This window comes from Pinus tabuliformis, chromosome 8 (genome assembly GCF_031772625.1).
Source record: "Pinus tabuliformis cultivar Carrire ecotype Pingquan chromosome 8, CPIR1, whole genome shotgun sequence".
Taxonomy (NCBI): domain Eukaryota; kingdom Viridiplantae; phylum Streptophyta; class Pinopsida; order Pinales; family Pinaceae; genus Pinus; species Pinus tabuliformis.
Genome location: NC_142294.1, coordinates 1,045,859,700 through 1,045,885,570, shown reverse-complemented (window position 1 = coordinate 1,045,885,570; position 25,871 = coordinate 1,045,859,700). Strand labels below are relative to the sequence as shown.

At 39.1% G+C, this 25,871-nt stretch overlaps 1 protein-coding gene across 3 annotated transcripts in view; it reads left to right on the top strand.

The window, feature by feature from the left end:
* Window positions 1-25,871, top strand: part of LOC149238934 (putative cyclic nucleotide-gated ion channel 20, chloroplastic) — a 531,460-nt gene that overhangs the window by 76,766 nt on the left and 428,823 nt on the right. The window contains exon 3 of one of the 3 annotated variants that reach the window (XM_089373243.1): window positions 533-718. The exons of 1 other annotated variant lie outside the window; for it this stretch is intronic. In XM_089373243.1, coding sequence (XP_089229369.1) covers window positions 533-718 — 186 coding nt within the window. Of the gene's footprint in view, window positions 1-526; window positions 719-25,871 lie in introns of all 3 variants that reach the window. One more of the 3 variants, XM_089373242.1, reaches the window with a different exon arrangement.

Here is a 25,871-nt window from a genome sequence, read left to right as displayed (position 1 = left end):
ATAGGTGATCTTTATCACATTCTGGGACTCCTATCGGTCAAAATCCATAAAAAGCAGGGGGGTTTGGCTGTGGTGATAGTGGGCCATTACCCCATTTATTGTCTCTTGGTCTAGTTTATGTCTTGTAGGGTTTCCCTTGGGAAAACCTGCAAGATTTTGTGGCAATAGGGGTCACCCATTTTGGTAGGTACATGGCTTGTGAGGTGATTTTGGCAATCTCTCTTAGTTCCAGTAGGGTCTCATTTGAGCTTTAGATCTCCATCTCAAAAACCGAGAGTTTGAGAGGTAATAATACTAACAAGAAATCCCATTTGCAGCACAGTTTAATTGATTTCCTTGGTAACAAGATTTTGGATTAAAAGCTTTTATATTGTGGATATGGAGTGTTCTGCTGCATCATGAATTATTTGATTGAGAGTTTTCTAGATTTTATTGTCTGTAAATCTCTGTTATTAATTCTCACCTTAAATTCAGAATCAGGAGAGACAATTCATGTTTAAGAGCTGATTTTGAAATTTTCTGACAGGTTCAGGGCACATTTTTTGGAGATGTACATCAGTCAATTAAAAATTTACTGTCTCAACTATGGGCATATGTTCCTGGAATTATGAGTCCTCATGCAAAGATTGTTCAACAATGGAACAAATTTTTTGTCATATCCTGCTTGGTCGCCATTTTTGTAGATCCATTATTTTTTTTCTTGTTGTCTGTGAAACAGGTACTCATATCTCTACATACGACTGAATGTATCTATTTTATTTCCCCTACGTTGAAAGGGGGGTTCATTTCAATAGTTCCATGACTATATTTGTTGTTATTGTGTATGGTCAAAAAGATGTCACTGGCAATTGATTTTCTTAAAGATCAGTCACTGTTTTAATCAATTTTCTGTCTTTCTATGACAAAAGCATAAATATTATTCACTTTCTATGACTCATGAAATGGCATATATTCGTTTATCTAGACCAATCCTCATAGCCTCCAGCGTAATGAAATCCTTGAACAATCATCTTATTTGAATAAAGCAATATTTATATTTCTGTATATAGCTAGCTCATTACAGAACTTAGATTCATTTATTTCTCAATATATTGATTATATTTGTAGGGGCATGGTATGTCATGATATGATAACGGATCATCGTTTCTATCTTTTCGTATATCTGAATAACCAGCTTCATATCAGTTAGTATATTAGTGTTTGGCGTCATGGTTATATTATTGATGTACTACATGAAATGAGGGAAGTAGTGACTTGAGATTATTACCATGGTGGGTGTCAAATTCAAATAGACTAATGATTCGTATTATTGGTAATTGTGGGAAATTAGATCCATGGCGCTGTGTCACACTTCAATAGCTTGAAATAAACATTGAATAATGGGTTTTGAAGTACAAACGGATTGACATTTGGCCTTGTGATCTCCATAATTTTTTTTCACCCCCCAAGGCAAAATGTTTATACTTGTTATTTCTTGTAATAAATCAAAGTATACATTCATTAAGCATCCAGGCTCAGTGTTCAAGGGTCAAACAGTCACCGCCCTATCAAAAAGATACTAATTATAGACTTCCAAAATCAGACTTTGATCATTCATATAAATTCCCCCAGAGTATCAAACAGAGTAGATAATCGAGATGTTGCACTATTCTAGTGTTTGCAGATTAAACAGAAAAAGACAAAGTCATAGAGATCAAACAGAAACTGCCAGCAAACTCAGAACACCATGGAAAAATTACAGATATTCCGTGGAGATTCAATTCTTATCAAGGGCAATAAGAGGAAGGATATGATTTGTATTGCTCTCGCTGATGAGACGTGTGAACTTGTGAAGAAACCATGATTAGGATGAACAAGATCATGCGTTCGAATCTGAGGGTTCGGCTTGATGATGTTGTTTCAGTGCGTCAGTGCCCCGATGTAAAGTACGGCAAGCGTGTGCATATCCTGCCTATTGATGATCCCATCGAGGGCTTTACTGGGAATCTGTTCAGTGCTTATTTAAAGCTCTATTTCATGGAGGCTTATATTACCATTGACCAGTTGCACGAACAAAAATTGTAAGTACACGATTGTATGACTCACTTCTCAAAAATAATTTAATTATATTAAGTGAAGAAGAATTAAATAAAAAAATTAAGGGAATAAGATTGATAAAATTTCAGTAATTATCATAAAATTACTTTATTAAATTATGAAGTTACTTTATTAATTAATTTTATAAAGTTATTTTATTAATATATAATTAAAATAATACTAAATAATAATAAAAATATATAAATAAGTAAAAAGTAAGAGTAGTGCGGTCTGCAAGGAAGAAGACTAACTCCGACATGCCAAAGTTAACCCATAAAAATAGATAAGCGATCTATGCAACTAGAGAGAATTTGTTCATTATGCTTTGAGGACAAAGCATTCCTTAGGAGGGCGACAATGTAACATGTAAAGACCAAACACAATTTAAACCACTAATTTCTACAGGATTTACCAATTACAATCTAGGCATAAATTATCAATTTAATTCACATATACATACCTGGTTTCCGAGTTTGACGTCGATTTTGTGCTGATGTAGCTCCAATTGCTCCCGATACCAAATGACCAAATCCTCCTATCCAAGTTGAGTACAACCTTGGTACCTAGATCCAAAATACTCCCAATTGGAGTATTTTGGCCCCTGTGCCCTGAGAGACCCTAGTCGCGAACACGACTGGGACAATGACAGGTTTTCTGTCTTTGTAGGGGATGGAGCGACAAAAGTATTGAGAATCCAAGATAAGGTCACGACAAGACGAGCCGTTTATCATTACAATAGGTGTCAAGTGGAAGTGCAGTGATGTATGCAGCTGAGGCATCCTAACAAACTGAGAGATTTGAACCTTGTTCCTACATGACCCGATCGATCTGATCGGGTACTAGCCATCTATTCTTTTCTTTGTTCAATTGTTTGACAACATGAAACTATGAAACCAAAAGCTCCGCCCTCCCTTTCTGTTGGATAGAAGGGCAGAGGAGTGTTCTCTACCTGGCCCTAATCCTTTTCAGAATTGGGCCTCACAATCATTAGCCAATATGCCTTTCTCGCATTTATGCCCTTCTTGGTTCATGGTTTGAAATTCTGGTGTCCCAGGCATAGAGGAACCACACCAACCCATCTCGAACTTGGTGGTTAAACTCGACTGCGGTGACGATACTGCAGGGGAAACCCTGCGGGAAAATAGCTCGGTGCCAGGATGATAAAAAGCTTAATGCCTCTTCTTCTCATTAGAAGGTTGTCTTCTTTGAAACCCATTTCTTACATATTTTCTTTCCCACTCCACACTTTACTTTTATTTGAAACACAATACCTGCACTCGCTCATAGCGATAAATTTGCTTCTGCATCCTCTTACCCCGAAGAGAGGAATCCCTTCCTTTTGGGAGGGACTCCTGGGAACGAATCCAGCGGAGACAGGGCCTGTAGCTTAGAGGATTAGAGCACGTGGCTACGAACCACAGTGTCGGGGGTTCGAGTCCCTTCTCGCCCACCCTGATTCCCAATTGGAGTATTTTGGCCCCCATGCCAAAAAACTTCAAGAATAATTGCTCAAATCTCAAGTTTTGATTCGAATATCCAGCTCTGAATCGAATCTCCAGTTCTGATTCAGATCTCCCGTTCTACTTCGAGTCTTTCTTACCCCCAAAATCCCTCCCCCTGTGGCTCTGCGTACTTGGGATAAATACCCTTCCTAGGTGGTCACCGCCGTCTTCCACCGCCCCTCATCAGATTTTTATTTGACAGTCATAGCTTTACGTGTAATCAGGAGGTGAGGATACATATGTTTATATAGCTATGTTTGTTATGTTTAAACTTAATAACTTTAACTTTTATTCTATAGTGATCAATATTTACATTAGAAGGTTTGGAATTGTAAATTTTATTTAAAAACCTTATAAGTACGAAGTATTTAATATGTATATTTCGAGTGTCGAATTTTTAGGTAATATCTCTCTTCTGAATAATTTAGGTATTTAGGCCCTTTTTATTTTAAACATTTTTCCTAATTATTTAATGAGTATACTAGTGCAAGGCATGCTATGTATGCATATGTAGCTATCATATGCATACATTGTATGCATGCTAATACTCTTTTGCTTATAGATCGAAATGGGTCATTACATACTTCCTTCCTTTAGAAAACTTCGTCCCGAAGTTAGGGTTTATATAATATATCGGTAATTTCTTTAGTGAATAGTGTGATCATGTAAGGATTGGATTTCAAGATTGAATTTTTGTTTGAACATATAAATTTTTATAAACTTAATTGTCATTCCTTGCCCCAGCTAGGCTCCCCAGCTATTCTAGAATCGTCCTATCCTTCCTAATCTCTTCTGCTCCCTTCTTATCCATCCTCTACTGGAGTATGCCATGGTGTCAGTTACACTGATCTAACCATTCATAGGTTCTTAAGGGTGTCAGCGTCGATTATATCGACTTAATTGCCCAGTAGGCATCTGGCAGTCATCATCACACATCTAGGGGAGCGTGATTCGCACAGTTCTCCCATGACTCCAGGTTTTGGAGGATAAACGGTGGACAATACCTCCACCCCTCCAAGTAGAACTAGGGTCAACACCTTATCATGGAATCTTATTGAGTCTCAATTATTCTTGGAGCTTTTGTCATCACGTGGTCATTTGGTAATGATGCTATCTGTAATGAACACGCTTGTCTATGCATTATAACATATGCATCAATATATTCAAAGCATTATGTATTTAAATATCCAGCGCATGTTATTAGCTTTCATATTAAAATGTAATCATTCTTTTATTTCTATCTCATCAATCATATCGGTATGCAGAATTGAAATAAAATTATAGCTCTCTCATCCATAACATAATTCATAATTTAAATTTCATCGCAAGGTTAATCAAATACTAAACTTCATATTGATATTCATAATTCAACAATATTAATTTAAATAACATATTTCATATTGGTATCCACGTACCAATAGAATTAAGCAAATAACATATATCTTGTTCCAGTGACATAAAATTCATTTTTTAACATGTGATCACCCCAAAATATTTACCAGTTACAATCTAAGCATAGATTATCAATTTAATTCACATATACATACCCGATTTCTGAGTTTGACGTCGATTCCATGCTGATGTAGCCCCATTTGCTCCCAATATCAAATGACCAAATCCTCCCAGCCAAGCTGAGCACAACCTTGGTACCCAGCTCCAAAATACTTTCCAATTGGAGTATTTTGGCCTCCGTGCCAAAAGACTTCAAGAATAATTGCTCAAATATCAAGTTTTGATTCGAATATCCAGCTTTGAATCGAATCTCCCGTTCTCTTTCCAGTGTTTCTTACCCCCAAAATCCCTCTCCCAGTGGCTCCGCATACTCGGGATAAACAACCTTCCAAGGCGGTCACCGCCCTCTTCCACCACCCCTCATCAAATTTTTGTTTGATAGTCATAGCTTTACGTATAATCCAGAGGTGAGGGTACATATGTTTATATAACTATGTTTGTTATTTAAACTTAATAACTTTAACTTTTATAAAATTTAATTATTATATATAACAAATGAATAGTTATATATATATATATATATATATATATATATCAAATGTTTGTTGTATTAATTTAGAAATTTTAACTTATATATATATATATATATATATATATATATATCAAATGTTTGTTGTATTAATTTAGAAATTTTAACTTATATATATATATATATTAACAATATTTAATTTAGAACTTTAATTCTATAGTGATCAATATTTACATTAGAAAGATTGGAATTGTAAATTTTATTTAACAACCTTATAAGTACGAAGTATTTAATATGTACATTTTGAGTGTCGAATTTTTAGGTAATATCTCTCTTTTGGATAATTTAGGTATTTAGCTCTTTTTCATTCATTTAGACATTTTTCCTAATTATTTAATAAGTATACTAGAGCAAGGCATTTGATGTATGCATATGTAGCTATCATATGCATACATTGTATGCATGCTAATACTCTTTTGCTTATAGATCGAAATGGGTCATTACATAACAAACAAAATAATAGTAAATTGCTCTGTTACATGGGAACCGCTCCCTAGAGGTGGGAAACCTGTTCCGTTGGTTCTCGGGCTCCCGGAAGCTTTGGAACTATATGGGAACATTCCCTTTTCAGTGGGAGCTGCAATGGGAGCTTGGGAAAGTTCCGAGAGCTTTAAAGACTGTTTTTTTTGGAGTTTCGACGTTCCTTGGGGTTGGGGAATACAAAGCCTGTAGACAAATATGTTGAACTGCCCACAAAACATGAGCCTTTGTTGAAACCTTTGCAGGAAGAAAGGCCAAAGACATCCTTAACACCGATATCCTTAATTGAGAAACTGGAACAATCTCTTGATCAGTTAAGGAAGTGTGTGGCACCTCAATGTAAGGGCGATATCTAGGATGTCATGCCGATGAGTATTTATTTTGTTGTTTATGTATATATATCACAGAAGATTGTGTGCATATTGTATGTGGCAGTCAATGCTTAACCATTAGAGTTGCGTTACTTTTTATTTCAAGAATAACTAGAGAAACATAGGTAAAATTGTTCCTTTGTATTTTCAAGTCATATTGTTTCAAAGACTGGTCATGTGTCAGAGAACTCATAATGAACTTGACATTTTAATATTTTATATATATAAAAGGGAGACTTAGGGAGAGGGACACCCAAAGAATATATTTATATATAAGAGAGATTATATATTTAAATTGATTTTAATATTTGAATATTTTGATTTAATATTAATTTTGGTTATTATATAAATTATATAATTAAAAATATATTTTTAATTTTTTTATTATATAATATTACTGCTCCCGATTAGCCGTTACCTGTAAATTTTTGGGAAACCTCTAGCTGTTCCCAACACCCGTACCCAAGTTCCCAACGTTCCCACGTTCCAGAAACTCATGCAACATAGGTAAATTGTAATAACCCCAATTTTGTTGTTTATGTATATATATCACAGAAGATTGTGTGCATATTGTATGTGGCAGTCAATGCTTAACCATTAGAGTTGCGTTACTTTTTATCTTAAGAATAACTAGAGAAACATAGGTAAAATTGTTCCTTTGTATTTTCAAGGCATATTGTTTCAAAGACTGGTCACGTGTCAGAGAACTCATAATGAACATGACATTTTAATATTTTATATATATAAAAGGGAGACTTAGGGAGAGGGACACCCAAAGAATATATTTATATATAAGAGAGATTATATATTTAAATTGATTTTAATATTTGAATATTTTGATTTAATATTAATTTTGGTTATTATATAAATTATATAATTAAAAATATATTTTTAATTTTTTTATTATATAATATTACTGCTCCCGATTAGTCGTTACCTGTAAATTTTGGGGAAACCTCTAGCTGTTCCCAACACCCGTACCCAAGTTCCCAACGTTCCCACGTTCCAGAAACTCATGCAACATAGGTAAATTGTAATATCCCCAATTTTGTGAGCATGAGAATTTGCCTAATTTTGTGATATTAAGTAAAGGGGGAAAATATTATTTTAGAGAAAGGTGGCAAGTATTATTTTATTGGAGATTGATGGCAAACTATTATTTTATTAAAATGGAGGCAAGAGTCACTTAATGGAAAATGGCCCCCACCAATAAAATAATAATTAAAAAAAGGAGTCTAGAAGCATGGGGAGAAATTATAAAAGGAGGATGGACTCATTTGCTAATCATCTTTTGACTATTACATTTCACCTTTCATTTTCTCTTGGCGCTGTTTAGCACAAGAAGAAAAGTGTTGTTTAGCACCAGGAATTCCAAGCGGAATTCCACCTCTACCTTTGGTGAACTTTGAGTGTCACCCTAGGGGAGTAAGGAGTCCATCTCAGGGCTTCTCTAGGAGCTACATTGCATACTATTTCTAGCTGGAGTGTGCTTCTCTTAGGGTGCAAAAGGAAATTCGAAGGGGTTGAGAGAAGCTAGTAGACAGTGGAGTTTTGGCCAGAGAATTTGCAGAGAATTATCCATAAGGAGGATGAGTTTTTCCTTAGGGATTTGTAGGGCCGAGAGTGCTGCATTTTGGAGGACCAAATTTATCTATTCCAGGGCCTGCGGAGGGTTTATTGGTAACTTTTGTGCACTTGTAGAGATTTATAATTTGGGGAGCATTCGAGCTTGGATCTGCTTGGTGATTGAGGGGAGAAATTTGTAGGAGTTGGGGAGGATTTCTTAGAGGGAGATTTGGGCCAAATTCAACAGTATCTGAAATGTAGGGCATTTTCTGGCCAAATTGAGCAATTGACACTTATTGGGGGTCACCTAGGGTCGTGGATTCAGCCCAAACCCTTTTTGGGTTTTTGTGGGTTTGGTGAGAGGAGGCTAGGATTAATTTTACAAAATTTTTTGAGCATTTCTGAGGGCATTTCGTAGTTCCATTTAGTAGTTAGCAACATAAATTGTTGGAGCGCGCAATTTACCCTAGGACCATTTCCACCACTTGGGTCCCTGAAATATTTCTGGGTTTTGTTGGAGTTGGTATGGAGAGCCTACATTTAATTTTGCAGAATTTTTGGAGTAGATTTGAGGGCCAAAATCTTAGTTCACCTACAACAACAGTGGCAATAATTTTCTGGGCTAGCGCAGAATCATGGTGGGGAGCTCATCTGACATTTGGGTAGCTTGATCATCACTTGGGTTTGGATTTGCTTGTTGTAGCAAGCCTAGGTTCCTCTTTCATACTCATTTGTACTCTATTTGCTCGGAAATAAATAAAATGGCTTAGAGTTTTGGTGCATTTCCTCTTATGTTGTGATTTCCTGCGTATGTGTTGAATTTCCTAGTTGTTGTCATAGTGCATGTTTCTGTTATTCACTTAATATTTCTGTTAGGAATATTAGAGTGATATTAGAGCCATAATCCTCGCTCAGCCTATGGGAAACCCTTCATTATATGACAAGACTAGAATAAAAAGAAATAAAAGAAAAACTTAGAAATCATGGGATCCAAAGAAAGGTTAAAATCAAACAACATGGCAGTAACCTTGAATAAGGTGATTAGGATGCAACAAATGATGATTGATGTGAGGAAGCCACTGATTCATACCACAATTGGGAATCAGGACCATTCTCAATTATACAACAAATCCACTATGCGCAAAATTATGGATAATGCATCAAGATGGCAAAACATGATTGCAATTGATGTGGAGTTATTGGCAGCAAATTGGAGGGCATACCAATCAGTGGGACATGGCATTCAGGCGTCCCTATATTTTTGGGAGTTTTGTGAACTAAGAGACATTCACAAATCAGTGGGAATTCAGTGGAATTATACAGGGATGATGAGGAGGATTAAGGTAGAAGATGAAGGACTAGTTGAAGGGGCCATTGTTTGCAAGGAGACAGTTGAGCATACACTCGTTGATGAGATGTCGTTCGTTGTTGAGGTATCCATTGATGAGGTATCCGAGGTTGTGACCGAGTACTCTGGTGATAGCAATGCACCATAGCTTGATGAGGTGTCGGGAGACATCTCCATTGTCGATGAGGACCCGATAGGTACAAAGGCATCCATATCTAAGCCAGAGTTACCGGACGACAATTGGGTCTGTGAGATATTTCTGGGTTTTTTTGGAGCTGGTGTGGAGAGCCTACATTTAATTTTGCAGAATTTTTGGAGTATATTTGAGGGCCAAAATCTCAATTCACCTACAAAAGTAGTGGCAATAATTTTTTGGGCTAGCGCAAAATCATGGTGGGGAGCTCATTTGACATTTGGGCAGCTTGATCATCATTTGTGTTTGGATTTGCTTGTTGTAGCACGCCCAGGTTCCTCTTTGATACCCATTTGTACTCTATTTTCTCATAAATAAATAAAATGGCTTGGAGTTTTGGTGCATTTCCTCTTGTGTTGTGATTTCCTGCGTATGTGTTGAATTTCCTAGTTGTTGTCATAGTGCATGTTTCTGTCATTCACCTAATATTTTTGTTAGGAATATTACAAAAATAATATATATGAAAAGGTTTAAAGGTGCGCCTTATCCACAAGACACGACTCTTCATATGAAAGGGCACCCCACCTAGTATTTATAATGGGGGCTCCTCATTTGTAACATCATCATTCTATCATTTTATAAATTATATATCTATCAAGACATTTCCTCTTCAATATCAAATTGAATACTATTTGTTTACTACATTTCTACTTACCCTGTAATTAGGAATATCTTTGGTAGTCCTCCCACCTCAACTATAATTGCTAGGCCATGGCTTAACATTGCATTCAATGCTTTGGAAGTGAGTGGTTTTCAGGGGGCTCCACACAAACTTCTTGAGAAGTATGAATAATGATTGCCCAAGTTCAATGCGTTGATGCAATCATGACTGAAAAGCAAATGGATGAGTTTTACTGGTGTGTAGGTGGAAGTCTGATCGAGGAAGATGATATTTTCATGATGTTGTTTGTTGTATCCTTAGAAGGAAATGCTAGATATTGGTACCTAGTTTTGCGAGCATGAAGCCTTAAAAATTGGGACCAGTTCCTTGAGGCATTGACCAAGAGACAAGCCATTGTGAAGGAGGGCATGCAACTCTTGGCTAGGTTCAAAGAAGCTAAGAAGACTGATAATGAAAGTGTCAAGGATTTCACTCAAAGGTTTGATAAATTACTCAAGGAGGTGCCTAAATCATATAAACCTACTAAGCAGACTATCCTTTCCTTCTATGTAGATACCTTTCTTGGACATATGTCTTATCCACTAAGATATCGAGACCCTTAAATCCTTGGGCAAGCCAAATCTTTTGCTATAACCATAGAATGTGACCTAACATCATCTAATATTGATTTTCTTTCATACCCCAGACCCAAAGTGGAGGTCAAGTCTAAGCCCACTATTCAGGTTGACCCTACTTTGCAAGCCTATTTGCATAAATTTAATAAAATTACTGATGATTTCATGCAAGGGAAAATGGCCATAACATGATGCTAGGATCCTCCACTTCTTACTCTAGTCAGATTTCTCTCCCATTTGGCATTCCTTCTTGAAGGAAGGTGGGTCATCCTTCGGTAGGCTCTCTAACCATTTTGTAGTCATGTTGTTAAAATTGGAAACTAGGGCCAAATTCCACCTTGGGATAACTCATATGATGGAGATGATTATTGCATTGGATTCCTCTTTTCTAGAGGTCCAATTTTGATATAAAGATCGTCTCACTCTGACAAGCAGAAGTGGAATTTTGAATTTATTCTCTCACATGCACAAATTGTCAAGGTCGACCTCAATCAAATGTAGGCTCAACAAGCCCATTGGATGTGTCTCCTCACCCTCAACGAATTGTATAAATAGGAGTGACCTCTCTCCTCATTTGGACATCACTTGCACACATCATTCTTCTCTCTCTTCTCTTGCTTGGTTCGTACAACTTGTGAAACCTCTTTCTCTCCCACATGTGGCACAGAAGGACAAAAATTTCAGGGACAAGTATAGGTCGAAATTTTAGAGAATAGACCAGTGTTGACCAACATTGACCACGGGCCATTTATGTTGAAGAATCTAGGGTTAATGTAGTTAATGAGATTCTTCTTAGCATGATAACTATTTGTGAGGTATTTTATCTTTAGCTTATTAGCGCAATCTTTTCTTGATATCATTAGTGTGTGTATTTCTTACTTCATCAAATAACTACCAAAAACAAAGAGACAAGAACACACGATGTAGGCTTTCTGCCAGGGCCAAAACCTCTCCCTCTTGGAGAGGAAAACCACCACAAAATTCTTCTTATAGAGATTCTAATCGATGAATACCAAGACCATGACCCTTGACCTACTATGCCACTCCAGGACCAAGACACCAATCCTCTCCTTTAACACTGCTGAGATCATCATCATTGTTGCACCATCATCGAGCTCTTCATCAACGAGATCTTCATAATATGATATGTATAGGAGAGTTGCATGTAGATCCACCGATATTATGACAGCCTCATCATACCTATGCCTTCATCGAGATCATAGCCTTTGTGACTATGTCTTCATCAAGAACAAGATCATGATTGCGCCTTAATGTATGTCGAGATAAAGTGAACCACTATGAGATCCTTCTATCATACTTATGCCGAGACTGTGTATGCTACTGTGGGATCCCTAAGATCCTTGTCATCACTGGTTATGCTGAGATTTTGTGACTGCGTTTTCTTCCTACACCGAGACCTTCATGATATTGTCTAGTATGCTGAGATAGATTGTTCCCTTCCTGCACCGAGACTCTTATCATTATACCTATGCCGAGACTGTAACCATTTTAGTGGAACCCATCCGAGATTACAATGATGATGTTCATTCGAAGTCTGATCCTTACTGTCATACGAAGAAACTCAGTTCTGTACCCATCCAAGATCATAGAAGAATCCGAGTTCCTGCACCTTCAAAGTTGCTGAGATGTCTGAAATTGTCTGACTGTAATTCTAAACTTTACACGCCTATTTATAGTGGTTTGACCTTGTATTTGAGCCAACATGACCAAGTGAATTGTTGCGTCTTTATTTCTGAGCCGACTTGACATCTATATATGCTTTGAGGCCGACATGATTGTCTTTCACATCGTTTTTCTGTTATACTTCTTGTGCTTGTCTTGGAGGGCTACTTGATATTTCTGTAGACTCATATTTTTCTCATGCTCAAGAAGAGCTTCTTAATACATGACATTGACTCTTTGAATTATCCTAAGGCTCTCAATGGGAGCCACTAATAATTAAATAAAATTCTTGGTCATGAAACCCAGGCAACAAGGTATAATAATAAATTCATTTTTCTTGTTTACAAAAATCGATCTCATCAAGACCGAACCTAGTTACACTTTCTTCAAAAGTTTGACTATCTTTGACTGCGCTTTTCTGGGCAAATTTCCAATTTCTTGAGGCCGCATTCTCTGGCATAGAAATTGAGGTATTTGAGGCAGTTTGATCTGTGTTGACCACAGGATTGTTTGACCACAACATTCGCTAAAGTTTGAACGAGTTTGACTAAGGCTAGGTGGACTATTTTGGGGTGACTTTGACCCTTCTTGAAGGCCGAATTGTACTGCTATTGACCGAGCTGCTTGGAGGAAGTTTTGTTGTTGATTTGACTAGCGTTGACTTTTTGGTTAGCGCTGCAGTTGATTGCTAATTTTGACAGGGCGGTTTTGACTGTGTATTGGGCATGTAAATTTGATCTATGTACTCTCTCCGCTGAACTATTGAATAATAATAAGAAGATTTGATCAAAGGATTTTCCGCACATTGGGGTTTTTCCCTGGCATCCGCCAAATCTTGTGTCCTCTTGTCTTGGCTTGTCTTCTGCACATGTTTTTATGTTCTATCTGCATTTATTGTCAATGTGATTAAGTTAATGTGATTGCTACTGAAAAGAATTGGAAATTGTCATTGGGCTGATAAGGAAAATTGAAGTAAATTGTGCTAAAGCATAGAACATACCATTGTTATCTAAAATTAACATGGTATTAGAGCTCAGGTGAAGACAAAGCCCAAGAAAGAGTGAGGAAAAAGCAATCACAGAGGAAAGCTATTGGAAAAGAACTTGGAACTAGTCCCAATGACGACTACATATTACTTCAAATATGAGGACAAGCTTAAGGACAAATCTGACTATCACGCATGGAAGATGTCTCTAGATTTGACTTTGGAATAAAATGATGCCATGGACTGTGTTAAAGGAAGAGTAGTGGAGCCTCCTTCAAATGCATCCGTAGTTGCACAAACAAAGTACAAGAAAGGTGAGGTTAAAGCTAAGAAAATTATTGTTGATTCTATTTACAAGCCTTTGGTTGCCTATATTTTTGATTTGGAAACATCTAAGGAGATGTATGACAACCTGGTTGGGATGTTCAAAGTAAATTATGCAAATCAAGTTTTCTTTCTCAAGAACAAGTTGAAAGACATCAAGTTGGATAGAGGAGAATCCATTCAATCCTACATCATGAGGATTACCAAAATCAAGACTGATCTCCCATCTACTGGATAAGTCATTGGTGATAGGGAGCTCACTCTTATTGCACTTGGAGGCCTTACAAGAGAATTGGATGTGTATAACACTACCATCCTCAACAATGACAGGATTATGGTTTAAACTTTTATTTTCATTATACAACGTTACAATTACATGTATGATTGTATCATGCTTTTCGTTTTAAATTTGTTTTAGTGACACGATTCATCGATTTATCTTTCATGATGTAAGTGTTATATAATGATAGACAATTAAATTATAAAATTTCAATGATATATTTATAAGTTTTTGGTATCTTACTATTTTTTTCGGGGTCCCTTGTGTTAAAGACCCGAACGTCCCCCCACGTTTCCTAAAAATTGGTGGGGAGCTTTTGCATAGGCCTCTCCCATGTTTCCCCGCTCCCTCTTCCCCATGTCCTAAAAGCTTGGTGGAACTATACATTTATACAATAACCCCGCAGGTTTGCGGAGTTTGAGGACTGAAGAAGAAAGAAGGAGAAAGGGCTGGAAGGCCCTGCTGACTTCTGAACTTGAAAAAAATTTGTTGTATACTCTGTTTCATGGGCACTTCAAAATAACTACCAAGTACAACTTAGTAGTCAACAACTGCTACTACTAATGCATCGACCTTCTCATTGAATTCTATGGCCTAAATTTCCAGAGTTAATGCATCAAACTCTTTAGTTGCATTGACCATGGCTTTTTTGTATCTTTCACACTGTCATTCTTACAATCATATTGTCCTTTCACTTGGTAAACAATAAGGTAAGAATCACCAATAATTTTCAAAATTCTAATACCCATTTCCTTATCCAAGTTCAAACCTAGTAATAAAGCTTCACATTTAATGATGTTGTTAGTAGCTTCAAATTCTAAGTGAAATGAGTAGCATAATAACTTACTCTTCAGTGGAGTAAAGACAATACCTGCACCATTACCTGTTTTGGAGCTGGAGCCATCAAAATTCATCATCCATAGGATATGAGTGTCTTCTTGAGGTGGCTCACAAGTGGCTTGAACAATGTATGAGCCAAAATCATCACCAAAGAAAATTATGTTTTTTTTTTTTTTTTTTTTTCTTCTGAGTTCCTTGGATTGTCAACATGGTTCTTTCTGCAAGGTTCCCTTTGAAGTGTCACATTCATCATCGCCAATTGGAATGGTGGTGTATGTCCAGTCCAATTGAATGCTTCCATCTACCTTTGTGGCCCATTTTACAGAAAGGAGCATGACCCAAGTTGGGGGAGCATGATGACCATAATGTCCTTCTTCGTGTACATGTTTGGGTGAGCTGCAATATGAACCTGTAAGCCCTTGATCAAACCAATAATCGAGATTTCACGGGAATCCAAAGTACATATGTTTCTATAAAGCCTAGATGTCCTTAGGCCCATCTTCTTCATGAATTCACGTGTCATAATATTTGTGTTGGCTCCATAATCCAACATGTAGTTGTGCAATATCCAATTTGCTACGATCAGCGAGATATAGCCGGGTTGATGTAACAGATTCTTTGCACCTTAGCTGATAGCTGTTTGTAAGACAATAGGGGCATCTTCCACTTCATCAACATTCATAACTGGAGATTTTGAACATATAACCTAAAGGCTTCTCCTAGCTCTCTTTTGTAGGTTGGGTTCCTCATCAATTCCTTAATAGGCATGGGAACGTTCGCACTATTGGAAGAAGTAAGAAGATGCTTCTTAAGAAGATGCTTCTTGAGTGGCGATTCATCTGTACTTTCCTTTTGAACTTCTTCAGATTGACGCTGGAACTGATGTTGATCCTGCTCTTTGGAAGGCTAAGATAATTCTTCCTGATCTTGATTAGGTGCTTTTCTTTTGCTATAAACCTTTCCCTTAAAGTGGTTTGCAGAATCCATGTGAGACATTTCCTCTTTTGAAGGCATTTCCCCGAAAATATTTGTGGCATGATCTACTTCTGCAACATTCATCTGCTCTTCTAGGAATAGATCAAAATTGTCAAATAGCATGTTGCATGTATTTGGCTGTCCTTGGATTTTTTTTCTGGATTCTTTCCCAAATGATTGCACAAGTCCTCTTTGAATGAAGCTATTGGCAAGCTTGTAGTGACCTCACCAAAATTTAAATCCCTAACTTCTAACAGGAATCTATTAATTAAATAACACAGATACATACCTGGCTTCCGCGTTTGAAGTTGATCCCAAACTGTCGTAGCTCCAAATTTGTTCCCATTACCAAAATGACCAAATCCTCCCTGCCAAACTGGGCACAATCTCGGTACCCAACTTCAAAATACTTCATTTCTAAATATTTTAGCTATGTCAACAATTTCATAGGTATCTCTTACAGGAATAAAATGGGCACTTTTCGTTAATTTATCCACCACAACCAGAATGGCATTATGCCTTTGTGGGGTAAGAGGTAGCCCGACAATAAAATCCATAGAAATCACCTCCCATTTGGTCATAGGAATGTCGTGAGGTTGCAGGAGACCTGCTAGGTGACAATGGTCAGCCTTCACTTGCTGACATTCAAGACATTTTGCAACGAATTGGACAATATCGTGCTTCATTCCTGCCCAAAAGAAGAGTTTCTTTGTATCAGCATACATTTTCTTTACATTAGGACGCGCACAATATAGTGCTCTGTGGGCTTCCTCAAGAATGGTGTTTTAGATATCTCCACTATCAGGAATATACATCCTGCCATGGAATCATAACAATCCATCATCCTCTAGTTCGTATCCCTCAAACTTAGGTTCTTTTGGACCCTCACTATCAAGCCCGGATCTCACTTTTAAATACCAATTGTCTTTCAAGAGATGTTCTAGTACTTGCTTCCTCAAGTCTACCTTGATAGGTATGAGGGAAAAGATCCTTGGTCTTCTACTTAGAGTATCTGCCACTACATTCTCCTTCCCTTTAATGTACGAAATTCCAAAGTCATACTCGCTTAAGAATTCACTCCATTTTCTTTGCCTAGCATTCAGGTCCCTTTGGGTAAACAAATATTACAGGCTTTGGTGGTCGCTTTTAAGCACAAAGCTTCTCCCTAAAAGATAGTGTCTCCATATCTTTAACGCTAATACTACAACAACCAATTCTAAATCATGTGTGGCGCAAAGTTCTTCATGAGGCTTCAATTTCCTGGAGGCATACGCTATTACGCCTCTATCTTGCATTAATATTGCACCTAATCCTTGCTTGGATGCATCAGGATTCAGTACATACAATAAGATCTTTGCCCATATCAGGGACTCGCAAGATTGGTGCACTAGTTAACATTTCTTTAAGTTCAGAGAGTGCTCTGTGACATTCCTCGGTCCACTCATACCTAACTCTTTTACGCTAGAGGGTTGTGATAGGCTTTGCAATTTTGGAGAATCCTTCTACAAAACTTCGATAGTAGCCGACTAAACCCATAAAGCTTCACACTTCATGCACATTCTTCGGTATTGGCAATTGCATGATTGCTTTTACCTTTTCAAAATCTACTGAGATCCCTTCACCAAATATAATATGACTTAGGTAATGAATCTTCTTTTGAAAGAAGAAACACTTGGATAACTTTCCATATAACTGGTGTTCCCTGAAGCAAGATAATACTATCCGCAAACATTCTAAGAAGACTTGTACAAAATGGTCAAGATATTTGTGGAAAACACTATTCATAAGATTCATGAATACCGTTGGTGCATTGGTCAACCCAAATGGCACCACCATGAACTCAAAGTGCTTGAAGTGAGTTCGGAATGCAGTCTTAGAGATATCACTTTCCTTAATTCTTAATTGATGATAACCTGATCGTAGATCGATTTTTGAAAAGACAAAAGCTCCTTTCATTTGGTCGAAGAGGTCATCAATTCGAGGCATTGGATATCGATTCTTTACTGTAGCTCGATTTAAGTCTCGATAGTCTATGCATAGCCGCAAGGAACCATCCTTCTTCTTGACAAAAATTACAGGTGCACCCAAGGCGAGGTACTAGGTCGGATATGTCCTATATCCAGTAGTTCTTTTAGCTAGATTCATAACTCTTGAAGTTTTGGAGCCGTCATTCTGTAGGGTGTTTTAGAAATTGGTTATGTACCAAGTTTAATTCTATTGTGAGATCAAGCTCCCTTTCAGGAGGTAATCTTGGTAGTTCTTTTGGAAAAATATCCGGAAATTCAGATAACAATGGATATTGCTCTAAGGATGATCCTTTCTCCTTGCTTACTTTCTGAACTGCATATACCTGACAACCTTTTCTTAAGCAATGCTTCATTTGCAGTGCTGAGATGAAGCGTAAAGATACCTTCTTCTTAATACCTTGGATTTGGATCATCTCTCCTTCGTCATTTATGCAGAGAATTCTTTTTCCGTAACAGTCTACCCAAGTTTGAGAGCTTCTAACCAATGCATTCCTATGATGATATCATAAGTCCCCAGGGCTGTGACATATACTTTTAACTTAGTCGAACAAACCCCTAGATCAATTTTGAATTCCTCAACACTTAATTCTATGGATTGAGGTTCCTGAAGCAATTTCTACTTGTCGGAAATTGTTTTTCTTGCGGGCTTCCAACCCACATTTATTTAATGCATATAAAGAAATGAAACTATTGGTAGCACCTATATCAAATAAGATTTTGAGTTTTATGTCGTTAATAGTTGTAATGATCCATCTTGAATTACATGCAAAATGGAATATTAGCATGCATATGATAGCTACATATACATGCACCGCATGTATTACATTAGTATGCATACTAATTAAATACCTAACTCAAAAGAAAATTTAAGTTATATTTCTAACTCTAAGTAAATTAATGAAATAACATAAATAAATTATATTTATAAAAAAATGTTTTTTTCACAGGTGGGAAAACCTATCATAATTCAGTTGTCAAACTAGCAGTGAGGACAACCATCTCTAGCTACTAACCATGAATGCAGGTTGATTCATCACTGTTATTCAAGGAAAACCACGCCACCTTGAATAACCCGCTGGTGGTCTGTAAGGGAACAGGCTTTCACTCCTGCTAGATGCCTCTGGGTCATTGCCCATTAACTTGTTTCCTTATGTCCGAGGAAGATGAGCTCTTAGCCAAGCAAACACAGTTTTAGGGCATACTGCAGGGCAATTTATAAATAGATGTTATAAAATCATAACTATAACTAAATTAATAAAGAAATATATTTAAATTATATTTTCAAACAAATACTAGAAATTTATAAGCATTATAAAGACATACAAATTAATAAAGTTATAAACAAATATTATATATTATTTTTGTTTTAAAACTTCAAAATATATAAAAAAACAACTTAGCCTCACAAACAAACTACATACGACTTTGCTGTCAACCTTGAGCACAGGTGGTACATGCATGCTGGAAACCGACTACCATTGTCCCTTATCCACTTATTAATTGAACAGAGAGGTAAGGCAGCCATCGTTTAGAGGAAAGACAGAAGATAAATTCTATATAAGAAAGCCAAAAGGGCAGAGGAAGGGGAGGAATATGCTAGAAGGGTGAAGAGCGGTTCGGAGGAAAATTCAATATTATAAAGAATATTATACATAATTTTTGTTTTAAAACTTCAAAATATATAAAAAACAACTTAGCCTCACAAACAAACTACGTACGACTCTGTTTTCAACCTTGAGCATAGGTGGCAGATGCATGCTGGAAGCCGACTACCCTTATCCCTTATCCACTTATTAATTGAATAGAGAGGCAAGGCAGCCATCGTTTAGAGGAAAGACAGAAGATAAATTCTATATAAGAAAGCCAAAAGGGAAGAGGAAGGGGAGGGATTTTCTAGAAGGGTGAAGAGCGGTTCGGAGGAAAATTCAATCAGAATTGGAGAATTAAGCCACTGTTCTCGAAACTTTTGGGCATGGGGGCCAGAGTGCTTTAATTTTGAAGTATTTTGGAGCTGGGTACCGAGATTGTGCCAATTTGGCAGGGAGGATTTGGTCATTTTGGTAACAAAAACAAATTTGGAGCTACGATAGTTCAGGATCGAATTCAAATGTAGAAGCCAAGTACGTATCTGTGTTATTTAATTATTAGATTCCTATTAGAATTTAGGGATTTAAATTTTTGTGAGGTCACTACAAAGCTGTGCAAAAATAATAATGTAATATCCCCAATTTTGATTTTAGGCATTAGAGAGGATTTTGGGAAGAGGAGGCAATTTTGGTGTTGGGACTTAGGAGGAAAAAGAGAAATTGCAACTCTAGTAGAACGTGGGGCCCACAAGAGAGAAATTTGGTCCAAGAAGGGAACTCATTCTCTTGGAGGAGAGAGACAAGAGGAGGTGCGAATTAGGAGAGAGAAAGAGTGGGGGCCACCAAGGGAGAAAAGGAGGCCAACAATTATAAATAAGGAGAAGAGGCCTTCATTTGCATCTTTTGGCAATTTAACTTCGGAACACAAGTTTTCTTGAGATGTTTAGCCAAGTCAACCTGTGCTGTTTAGCACGAGGGATTCCCAAGCGGGAATTCCACCTCTACCTTCGGTGAACTCCGAGTGTCACCCTAGGAGAGTAGAGAGAAGTCTATTTCAAGAGTTCTAAAGGAGCTGGATTGTAGATCATTTCCAATTGGTGCGTATTTTCCTTGGGTGTAGAAGTTGTTCGAGGCACCCCAATTGAGATCAACTACAAATTGCTAGAGTACCGGACGATTTGTAGGAGTTTTTCCCACACATTGCCAGAGATTTTGTAGTGAAGTTGTTGGGCTGTGAGGTAGGGATTTTGAGGAGCCATTTCACTCACTCTGAACATTGTGCGGGGGTTTCTGGCTTAGCCTGCGAAAGGGAAGAAGGGAGAAGAATTTGTGGAGAGATAGGGGCTGGAGATAGGAGGTATTTCTCAGTGGAGAATTAGCTGGAGTTGGGAGAAATTTCCCGTGGTAGATTTGCGGCATAGTTTAGTAATATCAAAACCGTGGGGCGTTTTTTGGCCAGATTGGGCAATTTGTACTTGTTGGGGGTCGTTAGGGGTCAATGGATTCAGCCCAAGCCCTTTCTAGGGTTTTGTGGGTTTGGTGAGAGGAGGGTAGGATTAATTTTGCAAAATTTTCTAAGCACTTCTGAGGGCAGAATTCCTAGTTCCATCCAGCAACCAACAACATGTCGGAGGGCTCAGTTCACCCCGAGACCATTTCCACCACTTGGGTTTGTGGGATATTTCTGAGTCTTGCCGGGTATCTAGTGAGGTGGCCACCATCAAAGTTTCAATTCATTTCGGGCACTCTTCATAGTAGTCCTCCAGTTTCCTTCCAGCAACAACGAGCAATTCTTCCTGGGCATGCACAATTCTTCCTGGGGAATCTTTCGAGCATTTGAGCATTCTAGTCACTCTTGCGTTCTTGCCATAGCTTGTAGTAGCAAGCCCAAGTTCCTCTGATCTAATTTATTGTACTCATATTTATCAAAATTAATACAATGACTTCGACTCTTTTTTCATATTTTCGTGTTCAAATGTGTATGGTTGTGCATTTCTGAATTTTGTAGCTAAGCTAGTTGATTGCTTCCGTTATCTACAATATTTTTTTTCCATTTGGAATGTTACAGTGTATCAGAGCATGATCTTGGCCAACTGTTGGGTAGCCAGCAAGATCATGGACGATTTGGGCATGTATGCATAGTGACAATTTAAATCATAGACAACCCGTGGTTCAATGGAGATTTAGTATGTAGGAATTCTGGGCTAGAATCCACTAGAACGATGAGAGGTCTTCCTAGTTGAGGAGGGTGATGGACCAGGTCCATCCTCATCCTTACAACAAAGACACTAGAGATGTGCAGGCCGTGGGGGTGTAACCATCTACACGATGTGGGGAAAGTCAACAAAATTAGGTGCCAGATATCAAAAGGAGCAGACAAGACAGGGACAGCTAGAGGGTAAGACTAGGGGGCGCTTTCGCTGGTGGAGACCTGGATTTAGATATCAGAACCCTGAGGAGGAGGTTGAGATTGATGCTGAGGGCACTTAGGGTTGCGAGGAACACGTAGATATACCCAGCGTGACAAAGGAGTCATGCTTGTTGGAGATTCCTTTGATAGCTCTTCCTGACACCTTGGGGGAAGAGTAGAGCATACACCCATAGGTCCATCCATTGATGAGGTGTCCACTATTGAGAAGGTGCCAACTATTGTTGAGTTATAATTGATGAGGTGTCCGGGGCAGTGTCTGAGTTTTTAGGTGATAGCAACGCACAACAGATTAATGAGGTGCCAGGAGGCACAAAGGTGTCCATCGTTGATGAGGTGCCATTAGTTGTTGAAGGATCCATTGATGAGGCATGTAGGTTCATGAACAAGTCCCAGGACAACAACCACCCTATAGCTGACTGTTGAGAATGCCTTGCATTTTGGGATGTCTATGGAGGAGCAGTTGGAGGCTCATGTTGATCCCATGATGAAGGAGGATACACTTCCATCCTTTGGGCCAACCATTGATGAGGGGCAACATAGAGAGCACATGTTGGGATTTCAACACAGTTTGCTTCAAAGGTACGCTGACGTGGCCTACAACATTGTTAGCCCACCCCTACGCATTGGATTGAGAGAGGTTGAGTTCTATAGATAGACCATAGGGGATGACTAGGTCAGCAGGATTGAGCGACATGAGCTGAGTATTACATTGCATCAGCATGGAGGTCTTGTTTCTTCCATCGGATATTGTGCCTTTGATCCCTCTTTTGGGATAGGATGGCGAGAGGTATTGAGTTGGTACCTAGTGGAGTAGTCTGGGTGTCTGGATCTATTCATGGCTAGGGGCATAGTCCAGCAGGGGCCATGGGTTACCAGAGGAGCCCGAGGGCCAGACTATTGTTGGGATCCAGGTGGGGTTCCTCGCCACAACACGGGTTTGGTTAATGGTGATATTGGCGGTGCGATGGATCCAGTGATCGAGCGCCAACACACTTTCAAACCTCCATCAACACTAGTGACAGGATGGTTTGACAGGGGAACAGACAGATCTCATGAATTATCTTAGCATATTGATCATGCGTGGGGGCATAGGGTGATTCGCCTACTCTGGCAAGAGTTTGTAGGAGGAGGTGGCATCGATAGGCCATCAGATAGGGATCATATGGGGATAATGCTCTCTCATTGATGTGTTGGGCACCAAAGCTATTGAGGTTTGACATCGTAGTGTTATTCTCGATTGCATGTGAGGAGTTGGGCCACTCAGGTGTACCTAGGAAGATGAGGAGGTGTAGATCACATCATGGTGGGTGTACTAGCAGAGTGGTGGATGCATGGGCACATATGGGATGCCCAAGGGTACATGGTGGCACGACATTGAGTGTTGCTATCCAGTGGTGCATGGAGTTTTTCCACAGAGTTCAGTGCTATGTAGAGGAGTGTAGGGGTACATATTTGTGTGCAATAGAGCACGATGATGCACATCAGGTTGTTGGAGTGTTGCAACCAGAGAGATCTCCTAACGGGGGCATCAGGCACACCATTGGGTTTGGCACACCCAGATTTGGAGAGCGAGCTGATGACAGGGCTAATCGTGAGCTTCCATTTATCACTCTCCAACATTGCACACTGACATAGGGGACTTGGATATTGCCTCTTGATGCTCCCATCACGAGCACTAGGAACCAAGAGGTTAATCTGAGATAGTTGAACAGGACACGGTGCATTGAGAGAGGATTTTTCGCTGTGGCATATGGTCAAGGCGTGAGTTGGTCGCTGTAGGCTTGGGGGTAGTCCGATCCTTTGCAGAGGTAGCACTTGCACCACCCTTGAGCCCACACTCAATGAGATGCATGACCCCATTTTGGTGAGACATTCTAAGGAGTCTTAGGAGCATCTACAATGGTTGGTGGACCTTACTTGCAAGCGGATGTTTAGACTCTAGGTAGTATTGGGGAGTGCTCGCTTTCAGGACGCAGGACGACATATCCCACTGCATGGTATGGCCGGCGTAGGGCAGTTCTGCATGCACCAGATTGATTCATGATGTATGGAGTCCATATATTGATTGCACGCAGAGACTTGAGACGTGGTATAAGTTGGTGCCAACACCTGTCAGGACTATGCCACAGTCGTTCTGGATGTGGGATCTAAGGATTTGGTTGGTTGATTGGACACTCTATTTCGTGTTGAGCCGAATCAGAATAGAGGATGACCCAACTCACACTTGGTTTGACATGCAGGGGTGCGTTGAGGCCTTTGTCGCATAACAAGGTTGGTTTTCCTTGTTGCTGCTGCGGATCAGGGTGAGTGTTGGATGAGTAGGCTGTGACATCGTGGAGATTCGTGGGATAGATGCGTTGGGGCTCTATAGATATTTTGCCATTAGTTCCGAAGAGAGGAGGATACAACTTGCGCATGATGGGAAGACCGTCAGGGTCAGAGTTGCGCAACGACAACATGGTGGCACCCTTTTTGGGATTCGGGCAACAAAGGACTTGGCAGTACAACCACCCTTAGGGATGAGCTGATTTCTACGGGGGCAGATCATTTAGATCTTTCATTAGGCTTTTATGACCCACTTATGGCATGGGGGACTTCATCAACATGGCAGGTTGGTAAGCAAGAGGATATTAGGGGAAGCCCATGTGGGAGAGACTTCATCCCCACAGGGATTGGGTTGTATCTTCAGGAGTTTACCCTTGGAGTGCAGGAGGTGGACTACTCGGTAGGGCAACTTCATGGGGAGTTGGACAAAGTCCTACATTATCATGATGCTCTACTTATTGATAGTTTGCAGATGGCTTCTCGTACATATACCTCGCTGGATAGTGAGCGGAGCAAGGGGTGCTGCACAGTGATCAGGATGGCTTGGGTTCCGGGTATTGATGGGTTCCTTCATGACCAGATAGTGTAGAGATTGGGGATGACTCAGTGGGACATTTGGGACCTTGGTATCACTGGTGGTGATAGTGGTGATTAGTAGTCAGAGGGGGCGCTTGTTCAGGAATTGCTTGAGAACAAGCAATTTTTGGCGGGAAGGACTATAATATCCCCCAATTTGATTTTACGCATTAGATACGATTTTTGGAATAGGAGGCAATTCCGACATTGGGACATAGGAGGAAAAGGGGAAATTGGAACTCTAATGGAATGTGGGGCCCACAAGAGAGAGAAATTTGGCCTAAGAAGGGAGCTCGCACTCTTGGAGGAGAGAGAAAAGAGGAGGGGGGTGAAAATTAGGAGAGAGAAAGAGTGGGGGCAACCAAGGGAGAAAAGGTGGCCAACAATTATAAATAAGGAGAAGAGGCCTTCATTTGCATCTTTTGACAATTTAACTTCTGAACACAAGTTTTCTTGAGCTATTTAGCCAAGTCAACTAATGTTGTTTCGCACGAGAGATTCCCAAGCGGGAATTCCACCTCTACCTTCGGTGAACTCTAAGTGTCACCCTAGGAGGGTAGAGAGAAGTCTATCTCAGGACTACTAAAGGAGCTACACTGCAGATCTTTTCTAGTTGGTGTGTATTTTCCTTGGTCGCAGAAGTTGTTCGAGGCACCCCAATTGAGATCAGCTATTGATTGCTAGAGTACTAGAGGATTTGCAAGAGTTTTTCCCACACATTATCAGAGATTTTCTAGTGAAATTGTTGGGCTGTGAAGCAGGGATTTTGAGGAGCCATTTCTCTCACTTTGAACATTGCGCAGGGGTTTCTAGCTTAGCCTGTGCAAGGGAAGAAGGGAGAAGAATGTGTGGAGAGATAAGGACTAGAGATAGGAGGTATTTCTCAGTGGAGAATTAACTGGAGCTGGGAGAAATTTCCTATGGTAGATTTGGGGCATAATTCAATAATATCAAAATTGTGGGGTGTTTTCTGCCCAACGTGGGCAATTTGCGTTTGTTGGGGGTCACTGGGGGTTGGTGGGTTTA